General features: G+C 39.1%; 2 protein-coding genes across 14 annotated transcripts in view; one reads left to right on the top strand and one right to left on the bottom strand.

Moving 5' to 3' along the window:
• The window catches only part of LIN52 (lin-52 DREAM MuvB core complex component), a 114,860-nt gene that overhangs the window by 62,121 nt on the left and 38,460 nt on the right, over nucleotides 1-14,279 (bottom strand). Inside the window, exons 7-8 of one of the 13 annotated variants that reach the window (XR_008699681.1) lie at nucleotides 8,947-9,162; nucleotides 5,042-7,694 (exon numbers count right to left, since the gene is read on the bottom strand). The exons of 10 other annotated variants lie outside the window; for them this stretch is intronic. Coding sequence is in view for 2 of the 3 variants with exons in the window: in XM_055538634.1 (XP_055394609.1) it covers nucleotides 13,031-13,266 (236 nt within the window). In the remaining variant the exon portion in view is untranslated. 2 more of the 13 variants (XM_055538643.1, XM_055538634.1) reach the window with 2 other exon arrangements.
• On the top strand, nucleotides 87-726 carry LOC129621791 (60S ribosomal protein L36a-like). The gene has a single exon (XM_055538649.1). The coding sequence runs from the start codon at nucleotides 328-330 to the stop codon at nucleotides 646-648; it is 321 nt and encodes a 106-aa protein (XP_055394624.1). The 5' UTR covers nucleotides 87-327; the 3' UTR covers nucleotides 649-726.

Below are 14,279 nucleotides of genomic sequence, written 5' to 3'. Positions count from 1 at the left end.
GGTGCAAATCACTACATTATGTCCAGCTGATGATCCATGACTAGACTCACACCATTCCTCCAAAAACGTTTGGCCTCTAATATTTCTAATTTAAAACAGTCCCACATGTAAAGGCAACATTCCTGAAGAGGGGAAATCACTTCATGTAAAATCACAGGTTGAACCATGGAACACAAATCAGTAAGTGCAACCAACTGGTTCAGTAAGTATTCACTCATAGGTCCAAGTCAAACTGTCTACAAAGAGTCTAGCATTGGGACTTCCCTGGGGGTCCAGTGATTAAGAATCTATCTGTCCCTTTTCTGTGGTGGTATCGCTCTCGCAAACATGGTGAACGTTCCAAAAACCCGCCGGACTTTCTGTAAGAAGTGTGGGAAGCACCAGCCCCACAAAGTGACACAGTACAAGAAGAGCAAAGATTCTCTGTATGCCCAGGGAAAGCAGCGTCATGACAGGAAACAGAGTGGCTATGGTGGGCAGACTAAGCCGATTTTCTGGAAAAAGGCTAAAACTACAAAGAAGATTGTACTGAGGCTTGAATGTGTTGAGCCCAACTGTAGATCAAAGAGAATGCTGGTTATTAAGAGATGCAAGCATTTTGAGCTGGGAGGTGATAAGAAGAGAAAGGGCCAAGTGATCCAGTTTTGAGCTTCGTATTTTGTTTTATTATGAAGACAATAAAAATGCCATCAATAAAATCCTCTTATTTATGCTTAAAAAAAAAAATCTATCTGTCAATGCAGGGGACAAGGATTCGATCCCTGGTCTGGGACGATTCTACAGGCCATGGGGCAACTAACCCCGAGCACCACCACTGCTAAGCCCCTGCACCCTGGAGCTCATGTTCCACAAGGAGAAGCTACTACAATGAAAGCCTGTGCGCCACCACTAGGGTACCCCCTGCTCGCCTCAACTGGAGAAAAGTCGGCACAGCAACAAAGCCCCAGCACAGACAAAAATAAATGAATTTTTTAAAATAAAAGAGCATAGTATAGGTATACCCACACTATGAAATTCCATGAAGCAACTGAGAAACGATGAGGTAGATCTGTCTGTATTGCTGTGGAAAGATATCCAAGATAATTGTGAGGAGGAAAAAACAAGTTACAAAGCATGTATATGTATTATGATCTCATCTGTGTGGGGGAACATATATAAACTTCATTAATACATAGAAATGTCTGGAAATGTTCATGGAGGAAACCATTGATGGTTACCTTGAATAAGTTCAGCAGGTAAGGTCTTTACTTTTCACTTCATATCCTCCCTGGAGAAGGAAATGGCAACCCACTCCACTACTGCCTGGAGAATTCTATGGACAGAGGAGCTTGGTAGGCTGCAGTCCATGGGGTCACAAAGTGTCAGACACGACTGAGTGACTAACACTTTCATATCCTCCCATATATGAAAAAAAATTTTTTTAATCAAGAGCTTGAATTACTTGTATAAGTTTAAAATGTTTTTTTAAAAGTTCGGTGAGATCTCTGCAGTGCTTCCCCAAAGACTTTTTTATTACTGGAGTGTTGATAATTTGAATGAAAAAGTCAAAGCTGTCCCTTTTGTACCTAAAGTCACTATAACATTCCTAAGATTGCCTCGGTCAATAAACTTCTATAGTGGGAAGGAGAGGGGAAAAAAAAAGGGGGAAAGAAACAAAAATCACAACATTATTATGAAACTGGAAAAAAAAAAAAAAAGGCACACTCCATATAGGGCCTTGGTAGGACAAGACAATCCACAAGTGCCAACCAGCTCTAGGCTATAAAGATCCCAGGAGAATCATCACATTTCAATTACCATCACTAACATTACTTATTATTTGGCCTGCTCCAGTCCCTAAGGAAGGCAGCTTGTGATGACAATACCCAGCCTCTTCTTGTAAAACAATTCATTAGGCAAAGCAGAACAGCTGGGGCAGCCACGTGCGCGTACTTAAAGCACCACCCCACTGGGACCTCTGGCCCAGATTTCCCTTTTGGTGAGGGACAGCCACCACCCTTGTGACAGCTGTAGAGTCCTCCAGGGACACTTCAGGTTTAATCAGTACTTCCCGCACTGGAGAGGGCCATTTGATTTCTAACATAAACTAATGGCACCCCGCTCTCAGCAGGTTACACCAGACATCAGATAAGAGGCTTTAGGGCATTTTTATCTTGTTCTAATGCTCCAGAGTTAATGAGGCAGCAAAAGATACTGTCATAGAGCCCAGTGTAGCTATATTATCCAATAAACAGACTCTTCCCAAGACAGGTTTAATATGGATCGAGAAGGTAAAGAAGGCTGCCTTAACACTGATGCCACTGAGAGGATGGGAATCCAGGCACCAGAAGTAGGCCAAATTCATGCACACTCTGCAGTAGACAGTGCTGCAAGGAAAGCAAGGAGTTGTCTCTAAACATGAAGAGTTAAAATGCTGATTTTTACCATGTTAAGCAGCATAAGTCTAATAGCTTTATCTGGTATTTGGGGTCAAGTTTTCAAAAAATGCTTCTAAATGAATCTATTTATGTATTTTGCCAAAAAGTATTCTTAGGAGTTAGATTATTTTTTAAACCAGCAATATAGTTATTATGAAAATAGCTTATTATATTAATATCACATTTATTATAATAATTATATTACATTAACCATGTAATGTATTAATAAAGGGCATTATAGGTGTTTTTTTTTTTACTGGCTATAAAGCAAATTCTATTATGTTAAACAGTAATATCCCCAGAACCTACATAATACCAAGCTTTAGAAATAATTCAATCATCACTCAATAATAATGATAGCCTATTATAATCAAGGCTATGTGAGACACAGCGAAAACAGCAATTAGCCCTTGGATTCCCTGCTGCTGCTAAGTCACTTCTGCTGCTGCTGCTGCTAAGTTGCTTCAGTCGTGTCCAACTCTGTGCGACCCCAGAGACGGCAGCCCACCAGGCTCCCCCATCCCTGGGATTCTCCAGGCAAGAACACTGGAGTGGGTTGCCATTTCCTTCTCCAATGCATGAAAGTGAAAAGTGAAAGTGAAGTCGCTCAGTCGAGTCTGACTCTTAGCGACCCCATGGACTGCAGCCTACCAGGTTCCTCTGTCCATGGGATTTTCCAGGCAAGAGTACTGGAGTGGGGTGCCATTCCAGGTTAATTGTATAAAACAAAATTTTACTTAAACCATCTTTTTTTTTTTTGTATCTTAGAATCCTGGTAAATATATGGAAAGTGTTTCGTTTCATAACTAGAAATATCTACTCAGAACCTGCTGAGTGCACATAAATATTAAAAGCTGACTATTAAAAAATGGTCAGTGGTAAATGCTGACCATTTCTTGAGTGATTTCCCTCCTAAAGATTAAAGAAAAGTTGAGATCTTCTATTTACTTCCTTGGAAACCACCCCTCAGAAAGACAAAAAGGTCTCCAAGATCTCTTAAAAAGACTTGCTGGGCATGTGTTCACTCATTTCTAGAATATCAAACATACAATAAAGAAAACAGAATCACTCCCTAAACTTTGATTATAATTTACACAAGATAATCAACAAATTATAAGAATGAAGTCCAATTCACAGATTAACATCCATCCACACACAAAAAAGTGATTCTAAGCTTTTCTATATAACCATCACCTCGCGTTCTTCTACATCTACTGACCAATCATTGTTCTTCCACAGGTCTCTTGTTCCCTGTGGCAGAGAATGTTGGTTGCTTATCCCAATACTTCTCCCCTTCCTTCTTATTAAAAGAACCCCAATTCTTACTTTGAATCTGCCTGCAATTCAGGAGACCCTGGTTCGATTCCTGGGTTGGGAAGATCCACTGAAGAAGTGATAGGCTACCCACTCCAGTATTCTTGGGCTTCCCTGGTGGCTCAGCTGGTAAAGAATCCGCCTGCAATGCAGGAGACCTGGGTTCGATCCCTGGGTTGGGAAGATACACTGAAGAAGGGAAAGGCTACCCACTCCAGTATTCTGGCTGGGAGAATTCTATGGACTGTATAGTCCACGGGGTTGAAAAGAGTCAGACATGACTTTCACTTTCATTCTTTCAATTCTTACCCAGCAAAATTACAGCCCAGGATAAAAGAGTACATTTTTTTGCAGCTAGTCACATCAGTTAGTTCAAATGACTAAATTCTGTGGGATTTCCAGGAAGGCTGCTTAAGAGGGAAGGAGGTAGTTGTATGATACTCCTCCTTGTCTTTCTCGCTTCTCACGTTCTTCTGGCCTACAACTCAAGCCCAATGGCTAGATCTCTAGCAATCATCTTTGACCATGAGGTATCCTATAGGATGGAAGTGAAGTCGCTCAGTCGTGTCCAACTCTTTGTGACCCCATCGACTGTAGCCCACCAGGCTCCTCCATCCATGGAATTTTCTAGGATGGAAGCTGGAATTTTCTATAGGATGGAAGCCAGGTACTAATAAAGTGGAGTGAAAAGAAAGAAGCTTCAGTTTTATGTAGCTGAACTTCATCCTAACTAATAGACCTGATATCCACAATCTTTTAGCCTATAACCCTGATAGCAAAGTTATTCATTTCAGTGATGCCTTAATGGCAGTTTGGCAAACAAAACTGAAGTTTTATAAGGTATACTTCACTTCCACCCTAAATTGTATTCTCCTGGTCACAGTGGCTTAAAATCTTGACATTGTTTTTACTTTTATGTCTCTCCAGTTTTTTACTACAATTTCATATCTAGTTCCCGCCCCCCCCCCCCAAATATCTCTTATATGTCCCCTCCTTTGCATTCACACCATCCCATCTAGTATAAGCAGTTACTGAATTCCTGAACTGCAACAGCTTCCTAGCTGGTCTCTCAGCCCCATCACCACACCCTTCAATTCTCTATGGAGGTGACTGCTAGACTTTTGAAAATGATTCCTCAGGCTTTCCATAATTTAGATACTCCTCACTTTTCCAACCACAGTCCTCATACCCCAAAACTGCTTCTCAGTCCGAAGTGTCTTCTTTCTTACCATATACTACAAATATTAGCCATTAACTTCTACTTAAGTTTCATCTCTTCCAAGAAGTATTCCTTGAATTCTTACCTCACTTTTTTCCTCTTTAGGAGTTTCCTTCGGACAGGGAAGAATTATGTGACATGGTGAATGTGGTGTGAAAAAGGCCAAACCATGCAGAGCTATAACACCAATGTAAAGATTTGTTTTTTTAAAAAAATTTTATTCCAAGAGCAGTGAAAAGTCATTGATGGGTTTTAAGAAGAGAATAAGGCCATGTCAATTTGTGTTTAAAAAATATTACTCTGACTGTGGAGTAAGGTAGTCACTGGAGAAAAGATCAATTCTACAGCTAATTCTGCTAGGAGAAGGGGAAAATACCAGAAATAGATTAAAGAAGCTGGATAAAGCAGGCTTAATGTAGATGGAGAACTTGAAACTCAATATTCTAGAGGAAAATGATAGTCATTTGAGTAAATACATGTTCATTATAGGGAAAAAAAAACTAGTTTTTTTTAAAAAGCTGGTGTGCAGAATTTAGTACTAAATGTTCTTCTATCAAGAATGTATTGGCATTTACAGTGCCTTAACTTTCATTGAATCTTGGTTAAAAAAAGAAAGCTACACAAAATTTTGAGACAATTGAGAAATTCTGAATGTGGAAGGATATGAGATATTTTGCAATTACTGTTAATTTTTCTTGGGTGTGATAACAGGAAATGGTCCTTATTCTTAGGAAATGTATCCTAAAGTATTTAGGGGTAAAGTGCCTGATGTCAGAAACTTATTTCAAAATAGTTCAAGGAGAGGAGAAAAAAAAAACATACACACATCGATATTCATATCTATGGCTATGGTGAGCCCGTGGATGCTTAAAATTTTTTCATGATGAACCAGTGGAGGAAAAGAAGACAATGTAATTTCTTCTTAAGCTAATGGAAAGGGGCTTTTTTCCCGATATATTCATGATATTGATATTCATTTATTTGATACTTTGAAATAAGTTATTTTTAACCTACATCTCTAAGGAAGTCTGGGATCTTAAAAAGTAAACCACCACAGGAGGACAGTCACCTAAGAATTATCCTTTCTACAAACAGTTAACAGATCAATCATGCTCCAGCCCTCCCTTTAGTTTCAAGCCTGGCTACTCCTGGATTCCTGATTAAGGAGAGGGAGGAAGACACTGCCTGTGCTTTTTCAAGTGGAAGACAGTTACTGAACCATGCTATCCAGTGCCTATGTTTACTAAACATTTAAGATAATGTTACCAATCCCTGCTGTGGACCCCTTTCAGAGAATAGCAGGTATACAACTTAATATTCAATTAATCTTTTATTGTGTTGCTCTCTTCTTTGTTAATGTCATTATGTTCCAACACTGAGATTATTGGCTAATTAAAACCCTTGTTTTTACCGAACTTGACAGCTAACAGCAGCAGAAATAGAAGCCGACAACCATAAACTATTTTCTCTTCAACCAGGAGAAAAATGCTTCCTCTGCAAAGTTCCAGGAAGAACTCTAGAATTCTATACCTATAAAACTAAGTATTTTCAGGGAGGAGCTACTGTTAGCAATAATAAGCCTTTCAACCTGAGCTATCAGAAAGCTTATTTCTATGGTCAGACCTAGCTAGACATCTCATTCTTCTTTTGACTAACTGGGCAGGCATAGGAATGAAGCTCCTTATCTTAGTCCAAACTCAATGTGTTTATAGTCAGACTCTACAAAATGGATAAAAGATAAAATAAAAAATAAAGGCCAACAGCAAAATGGATGTCAAACACCTCCAATATTGCATTCACTAAAGGAAACAATTCTTTACACTCATTAAACAAAATAGGATGTTACAGCACCAAGTTGGGCTTCCCTGGTGGCTCAGACAATAAAGAATCTACCTGCAATGCAGGAGACCCTGCTTCAATCCCTGGGTAGGAAAGATCCCCTGGAGAAGGGAATGGCAACCCACTCTAGTATTCTTGCCTGGAGAATCCCCACGGACAAAGGGGCCTGGTGGGCCACAGTCCACGGGGTTGCAAAGAGTCTGACGTGACTGAGTGACTAAGCACAGCACACAACACCAAGTTAAGGGGATAACTGGAAATTTTGTTTGGTCAGTTGTTTTAGGTTATTGTGAGTGTGTTTGTTAAGTTGGACTGAGTAAGCCATATACTAGATGTTTTCCCAAACTAGAATTAGTTAACAATGTAACTTCACAAGCTTATTCCATGAAGAACACGGCTTGGCATGATGGGAAAGACAAAAATGAGTGGTAAAGGGTCTTTGTTCTAAAGGAGGGCAAGTTCACTAATAGTAACTAAAGGGTCTGAGTAGCTTATTCCTCTCACTCAAAGATGTTTCTCCCTGTTGAGTAAGAAGAAACCCTATCATGGCAAGAGGAGAGAGAAAGAATTAAACCCACAAATAATTTCAAATTTCATTTCAGCCATAGTTTTCTCTAACCATACTTTTCCCCTATGCTGCTGCTGCTAAGTTGCGTCAGTCGTGTCCAACTCTGTGCGACCCCCAGGCAGATGACCAGGCTCCTTTGTCCCTGGGATTCTCCAGGCAAGAACACTGGAGTGGTTTGTCATTTCCTTCTCCAACGCATGAAAGTGAAAAGTGAAAGTGAAGTTGCTCAGTCGTATCCAACTCTTCATGACCCCATGGACTATAGCCTACCAGGCTCCTCCGTCCATGGGATTTTCAAGGCAAGAGTAATGGAGTGGGTTGCCATTGTCTTCAGCTTCTGGAAAAAAGCCAAATAATTACATGTTATAGCATCTCCTTTAATCTTCCCTCTCCCACTTGCTGGTAGAAAGATGGCAAAAAGAATGCAAGCAGAAGAAGGAAGAGAAATTAAAGGCGATAAAAGTTATCAAGATAACGTTCCATATTATTTGGGCTCATGGGCTGACTGAAGGTTGAGCTTTATTACGCATCTTATCCTCTTTGTTAGACTGTACTGTCACCTGCTACTCTTAAAGTTTCACAGAAGGCTCAGGATATGCAAGGACAGTTTTATTTTTGAGGAATCTGCTCAAATATCAAATATAAAAAAGAAAAGTATATGTTTGATTCTCCATCTATTTTAAAAGAGCTTCACTTAACTTCAGTTTCTTTTCACAACTGCTATAACAAAGAAAACACTACAGGGTTCCTGAAGGGTCTTTGAAGACAGGAATAAGAAGAATTCCTCTCTATTTTAAGACTTCCTCTCTCACAGCAAATGGTCACAAGCACACCACTTCAAGCCATCGAGAAGGAACCATCAACAGTTGAGTATTAAGACGTGGCAGATGTAGTCATCATCCAGATTCTGGCTAGTCCCACTCTTGAAGAGGAATGAATGTTCTAAGAGATAAACCCCATGTTTTAATTCAAAGTAAAGGAAAATGGAAAGATGAAAAAAGACCCAAGTTTAATTATCAGTAGTGACAGAAAAAGAAAAGCACATTAAATGCATTGTGTAAAATGAATGAAGTTAGAAAGGATTTTTCATACTGTACCCAAAAATAAGTGCACTTGCACTTAAGAAATAAACATTGTCTATGTTCTATTTTCAACACAGTTATCCAACACAAAGTCATTTCACCTTAAACAAACATACATACAAACAAACAAACAAGAGAGGCCAACATCCAATATCAATTTCTACCCCACCATTCCTACTTAATCTGCCAGTAAGTTAATGCAAATCAAAGCAAGCACTTCACTGCTGCTGGTAGTGAAGCCGGTTTCCTTCCCAAGAGAGGCCTGTAAAACAGGACAGTCACTGACAGCAGTACAATTACTGACACAGATACAGACTTTATGGACATGTTTATCTCCGCTGTAAATCCACACTCTCTCTCCACTCCGATTCACGAGTCATAAAGAAATTGCAGATAATGAAAAAGTTGGGGAAATTTACAGCATGTCGGAAACCTCAGACAGCCAGAAGAAATTAAAGAGCTGACTAGGGATAAATCACACAGGTACAATTAAAACTTCCCACATACCTCCTTCATTTCCAAACTGAGGCACAATCCAATGAAGCTGATGAAAAGTTGAGGTCATGACTCCTCAGGCTGTAATCATTTCTTAACTAACTGCATGTTAAAAATTAGCCAATTCACGGGACGTGTGTAAATGCTTTCTTGCTGCTTGCTACCTTGATTCCCTTCACTCTCCACTGGAAGCACCCACACAGCAATTCCATTTGTAAACAGGCCAAACTGCAACAAGCAATAAATGGAAAGGTGATGTCCCCTCTCCCACTGCCATCTCTGCAGGTGCAGGACATCTTTTACCATCGCCACTGTGGACTGAGCATTAAAATGAGAAAGTGGAGCTACAATGGGTGAATGAAATTGGAGTTTTCTTCTTCCCCTATAAATAATCATTCTGAAGGTTTCATTTGATCTCTTTTCAACATTCCAAAAGAGATTTTAAAGGACCATTATGTTTGATACTAGAATAAGAATTACTTCTGGTGATACTTGCTTGTCAATAGACTCAACCAATGCTCTATACTCTTTATATAACCACTTCTGCATAAGCTTCAAAGTGGTCTAGTTTTACCTCTACCACTCCCTCAACTACCCAGCTCTTTGCTTTTTATTTTTGTCTAAGGACAAAGATTACAAGAGGGGAGGGAAAAATAAAACAAAAAGGTGAAACAAAACCAAACCTCCAAACTTTACCAGAATCTAGAAGTCTTAATGTTTAACTCTTATTCCAATAAAGTAAATCAGAAAAATACCAAAGACAAGAAATAATGTCTGTTTCTTAAATAATAAGCTTAACAGATCCCTAGTACTGAAGACTAGAATACTGTAAGTTAATTGTTGCCCTCTCTATTCTATAAGCCTGTAAAATTCTCTGTGAAGGAAAAAATGATTTTATCACATGCTATACTCTTCTACTTTCCGCAAATTACTTACATGAAACTAGCAGGTTTTAAAAACACCAACCCAAACACAAGATCTGTCTGGAAAGCAGAAGCAAAGAACACAGATTTTACCAGCTAACTTCCACATGATTGAATGAACCAAGAGTGTCAACAAAGTTATACACAAGTCAATACTCATCTCTGTGCATCTCTATGGGATGAAGCCCTACCAAATTAGCTCTAATATGATTTTGAAATTCTGGGCCCTGTCAAGAAATGAAGGTTAACAGATCTTTTTAGAGATATGGAGGATGCAATTGACAAGGTTTCGATTTTGTTCCTGTTTGACCCCTTGATGATTTGAGATCCATTTTACACTTCAGAGAACCCAAATGTCATTTTCAATTTATATATTAAGATTTTATTCTCTATGGAATAAAAATAATTCTAAGATAATAATAAGACTTTCAACCCAGATATCACCACCATACAAAACTTAGGTCATGTCTAGCTCAGAGATCTCAGTTCTAGCCAGTCAGTAAGCATTCGACATGGTTTCTGATTAGCTTTTGCTTACAATTATCAGTTCCTTTAGTTCGTTGTCAGATTAGTGTCCAGTACCAATTAAGAATTACTAAATACAGGCTGAATTTTATTTAAAAGCTTCTAAGAGGCAAATAATATTTTATCAAATGAGTATTTGAATGAAACCAAGAAACACATCTATTGTTACTACTCTATGAGGCAACAGTAACCCTGGATTAAAAATCAGAAGACCTGGATTCTAGGTCCAGTTTGGCAAATAACTAAGTGTGTGACTGAACAAATCACTGAAGTTCTTTGAACCTCAGTTACCTCATTTATTCAAATTGGAATAACAGAAGAATAGTAGAAAGAATTAAATGAGAAAGTACACGTGAGAAACATTGCAGGCTAGGGACTTCTCTGGTGGTCCAGTGGTTAAAAATCTGTCTTCCAGTGCAGGGGATGCGGGTTTGATTCCTGGTTGGGGAACTAAGATCCCACATGTGTGGGACAACTAAGTCCTTATGCAACAACCACGGGGCTTGCAAGCCACAACTAAGACCCAATGCAGCCATATAAATTTTTAAAAAAAGAAATAGCAGGCTCAAAAATGTTACTTGCCTTTCCCTCTTCATGAAACATGATTCAGATTTCTGGTTCTGTCACCAATGAGCTGTGTGGTTTTCCTTAGGCAAGTCACCTAATATCTTTAGGCCTCTGTTTTTGTATCTGCAACATTAGAGGGTTGAGACTCAACGATCTCTAAGATTCCCTTTCAACTCTAACAAGCTATGATTACCAATCCTGTCACTAAATTCCTGGATGATCGAGATCTAAGTCGCTTCATTTCTTTTGACCTCAGTTTCCTCACCTTTAAATGGGAAACTTGTAAGAGGAGGAAAAACAAGCTGCCCGTAAACATAACTTTACTTATTAGCGATCAAAGAAATACATATAAAAAACAATAAAACAAAATTTTTCACCTATAAAATGGGCAAGTACTAAAAAGTTTCATGATATCTAGAGTTGGCTCTTTGTGTGTGTGTATGTGTTAGTCACTCACCCATGTCCGACTCTTTGCGACCCCATGGACTGTAGTCTTTCAGGCTCCTCTGCCCATGGAATTCTCTGAGCAAGAATACTGGAGTGGGGTAGCCAATCCCTTCTCCAGGGGATCTTCCCAACCTAGGGATCAAACCTGGGTCTCCGCATTGCAGGCAGATTCTTTACCGTCTGAGCCACCAGGGAAAACCAGAGTTGGCTATAAGATATAGGAATACAAGTACTTTCATTTACTGTTCTTAGAAATATGATTTGGACAAGTCTTTCCAGAGGTCACTTTGGCAAAATGTAAAAGTTTTTAATGTGCCAGTCACTTGATCTAGAGTAAAGGATGCTATTACAGCATGATTTACTTTTAGTAAAGCACTGGAAACAGCCTAAATGTCCATTAAGAAAGAATTAATGAAAAAAAAGAAAGAATTAATGAAATACATTATGTGAAGTGAAAGTCACTCAGTCATGTCCAACTCTTTGTAACCCCATGGACTATAGACTCCATGGAATTCTCTAGGCCAGAATACTGGAATGGGTAGCCTTCTCCAGGGGATCTTCCCAACCCAGGGATCAAACCCAGCTCTCCCACATTGCAGGCAGATTCTTTATCAGCTGAGCCATATTATAATGGTAGTCTGCACAGTCACAAAACTGATGATTTTGCTGTTTTCATGGGTACTGAAAGAAGTTCACAATGCACTAAGTCAAAAATGCAGGTTGTAGAACAGGAGTAGCATGACACCATGCATGTTTAAAAAAAAATATATATATGTATATGCGTGCGTGCGTGTGTGTGTGTCTGTGTGTGTGTGTAATACCTCTTAGAAATGTTTGCAGGATTTGGAGAAGTGTTCACCAAAAAATTAAAAGTGATTACTATTTTAGGATGCTGTGATTTGGGGTGATTTTTGCTTTCTTTATATTTTCTACAATGAATATGTACTGTTTTATAATAGCAAAAAAATAATAAAGTTCATATTTAACTTTTAAAATGAATATTACAAAAAAGATTCTATGACTGTTTAACAATTCTTTTCAGTTACTAAGCAGTATCCCTTGTTCTTATAGTCCATGACATAAACCATGTACGTAGTTGCATCTTTACACCACAATCTAGCTGCTTACCTAGACATACTAAGCACTTCTCACATACCATTTCTAATCTTCTCTACAATGCTGTAAGACCAATTTCACTCTAAAGGAAACCTAGCAGAGCTTTTACATTGTAGAAGCTGTTTTTCCCCACATTAGATGTTATTTTGAAAAGAATAAGATACTCCAAACTGAGATCTTTAAGGCCAGAAAATTCTCTTTACTTTAAAAAAAAGTGTAAATACAAACAGATTTTATTCTTGGTTATCCTTTAAATCTCAATTAGAAGCACTCCTGCATATAGGAATTCTAAGCTGACATTAGGTATAATACTCTCAAGATTGCTGAAACCAGGGGAGGCACCATTGTTTGTAACCAAGTACACTGGACAATGAGGGGTGAGATCTGGACTGGTTATTTGTTACAGGATGGCCTGCATAGGCAAACAAGAAACCAGAGTACTTAAAAATAAAAAATGTCTAAATCATGTTAAAATTTTTGGATGCCATCCAGCATTAATTAAAAGCATATTAAAGGACTTACCTGGTGGCAGAGTGGATAAGAATCCGCCTGCCAATGCAGGGGACAAGGGTTGGGTCCCTGGTTTGGGAAGATTCCACGTGCTGCGGAGCAACTAAAGCTGGCGCGCCACAACTAAGCCCATGTGCTGCGCCTAAGGAAATCTGTGTGCCCAGAGCCTGTGCTCCGCAGCAGGAGAAGTCACCGCAACGTGGAGTCTGTGCACCAAAAAGAAGAGCAGCCCCGCTCCCTGCAACTTGAGAAAGCCCAAGCACAGCAATGAACAACCAGCACAACCGAAAACAAACAAGCAATATTTTAAAAACCTAATTAATTACTCTTCATTTCTTGACATATAACTTAAAGTGGAGAGAGAAAGAAAAGGAATGTCTGTGATCTAAACATAGAGGCACTCTCTCACCTTCCCACCAGCGAAGAAATCTGCATCTCTCTTTCCTCTTGTATGATCTAGTCATATGATCAATCTAAGGCCGGTGCACCTGTGCCCTAAACCCTAACACTTCAAGCCCTCTCGGGGACCTTGCTTACACTTTATCCCTTTTCACCTCTCTCTGCCATCTTTTCATCTTTGTCATAGAATTTAAACATATCTAAGTCCACTGTCCTAAAGTAAACAAGAAACTTTGACCACTTCTTCCTCTTGCGAATACCCTTTCTTCCTCTTAATAGCCAAACTCCTATTTCCATCTCCTATTTCACTGGTTGCTCACTCACCCATGCATTCAACAGCCTACACAATGGAGAATTCACACCCAAAGCCAAACCCCATGTCAAAAATCCAACTCAATAAAGATCTAAATGTAAGACATGACACCATAAAACTCTTAGAAAAGAACATAGGTGAAACATTTTTTGACATAAATCATAGCAATATTTTCTGAGATTACTCTCCCAGGGCAAAAGAAATAAAAGCAAAAATAAATAAATGGGACCTAATAAAACTTAAAAACTTTTGCACAGTAAACTATCAACAAAATAAATAGACAACCTATGAAATGGGAGAAAATATTGCAAAAGATGCAACTGACAAGGGCTTAATTTCCAAAACATGCAGACAGCTCATACAACTCAACAGCAGAGAAACAAACAACCCAATCAAAAGTGGACTGTTGTTGCTGTTTAGTTGATAAGTTGTGTCTGACTCTTTTGCGACCCCATGGACTGTAGCCCGCCAGGCTCCCTTGTCCACGGGATTTCCTAGGCAAGAATACTGGAGTGGGTTGCCATTTCCTTCTCCAGGGGATCTTT

This window comes from Bubalus kerabau, chromosome 10, assembly GCF_029407905.1.
Source record: "Bubalus kerabau isolate K-KA32 ecotype Philippines breed swamp buffalo chromosome 10, PCC_UOA_SB_1v2, whole genome shotgun sequence".
In the NCBI taxonomy this organism is placed as follows: domain Eukaryota; kingdom Metazoa; phylum Chordata; class Mammalia; order Artiodactyla; family Bovidae; genus Bubalus; species Bubalus kerabau.
This window is presented reverse-complemented; position numbering and strand designations above follow the sequence as displayed.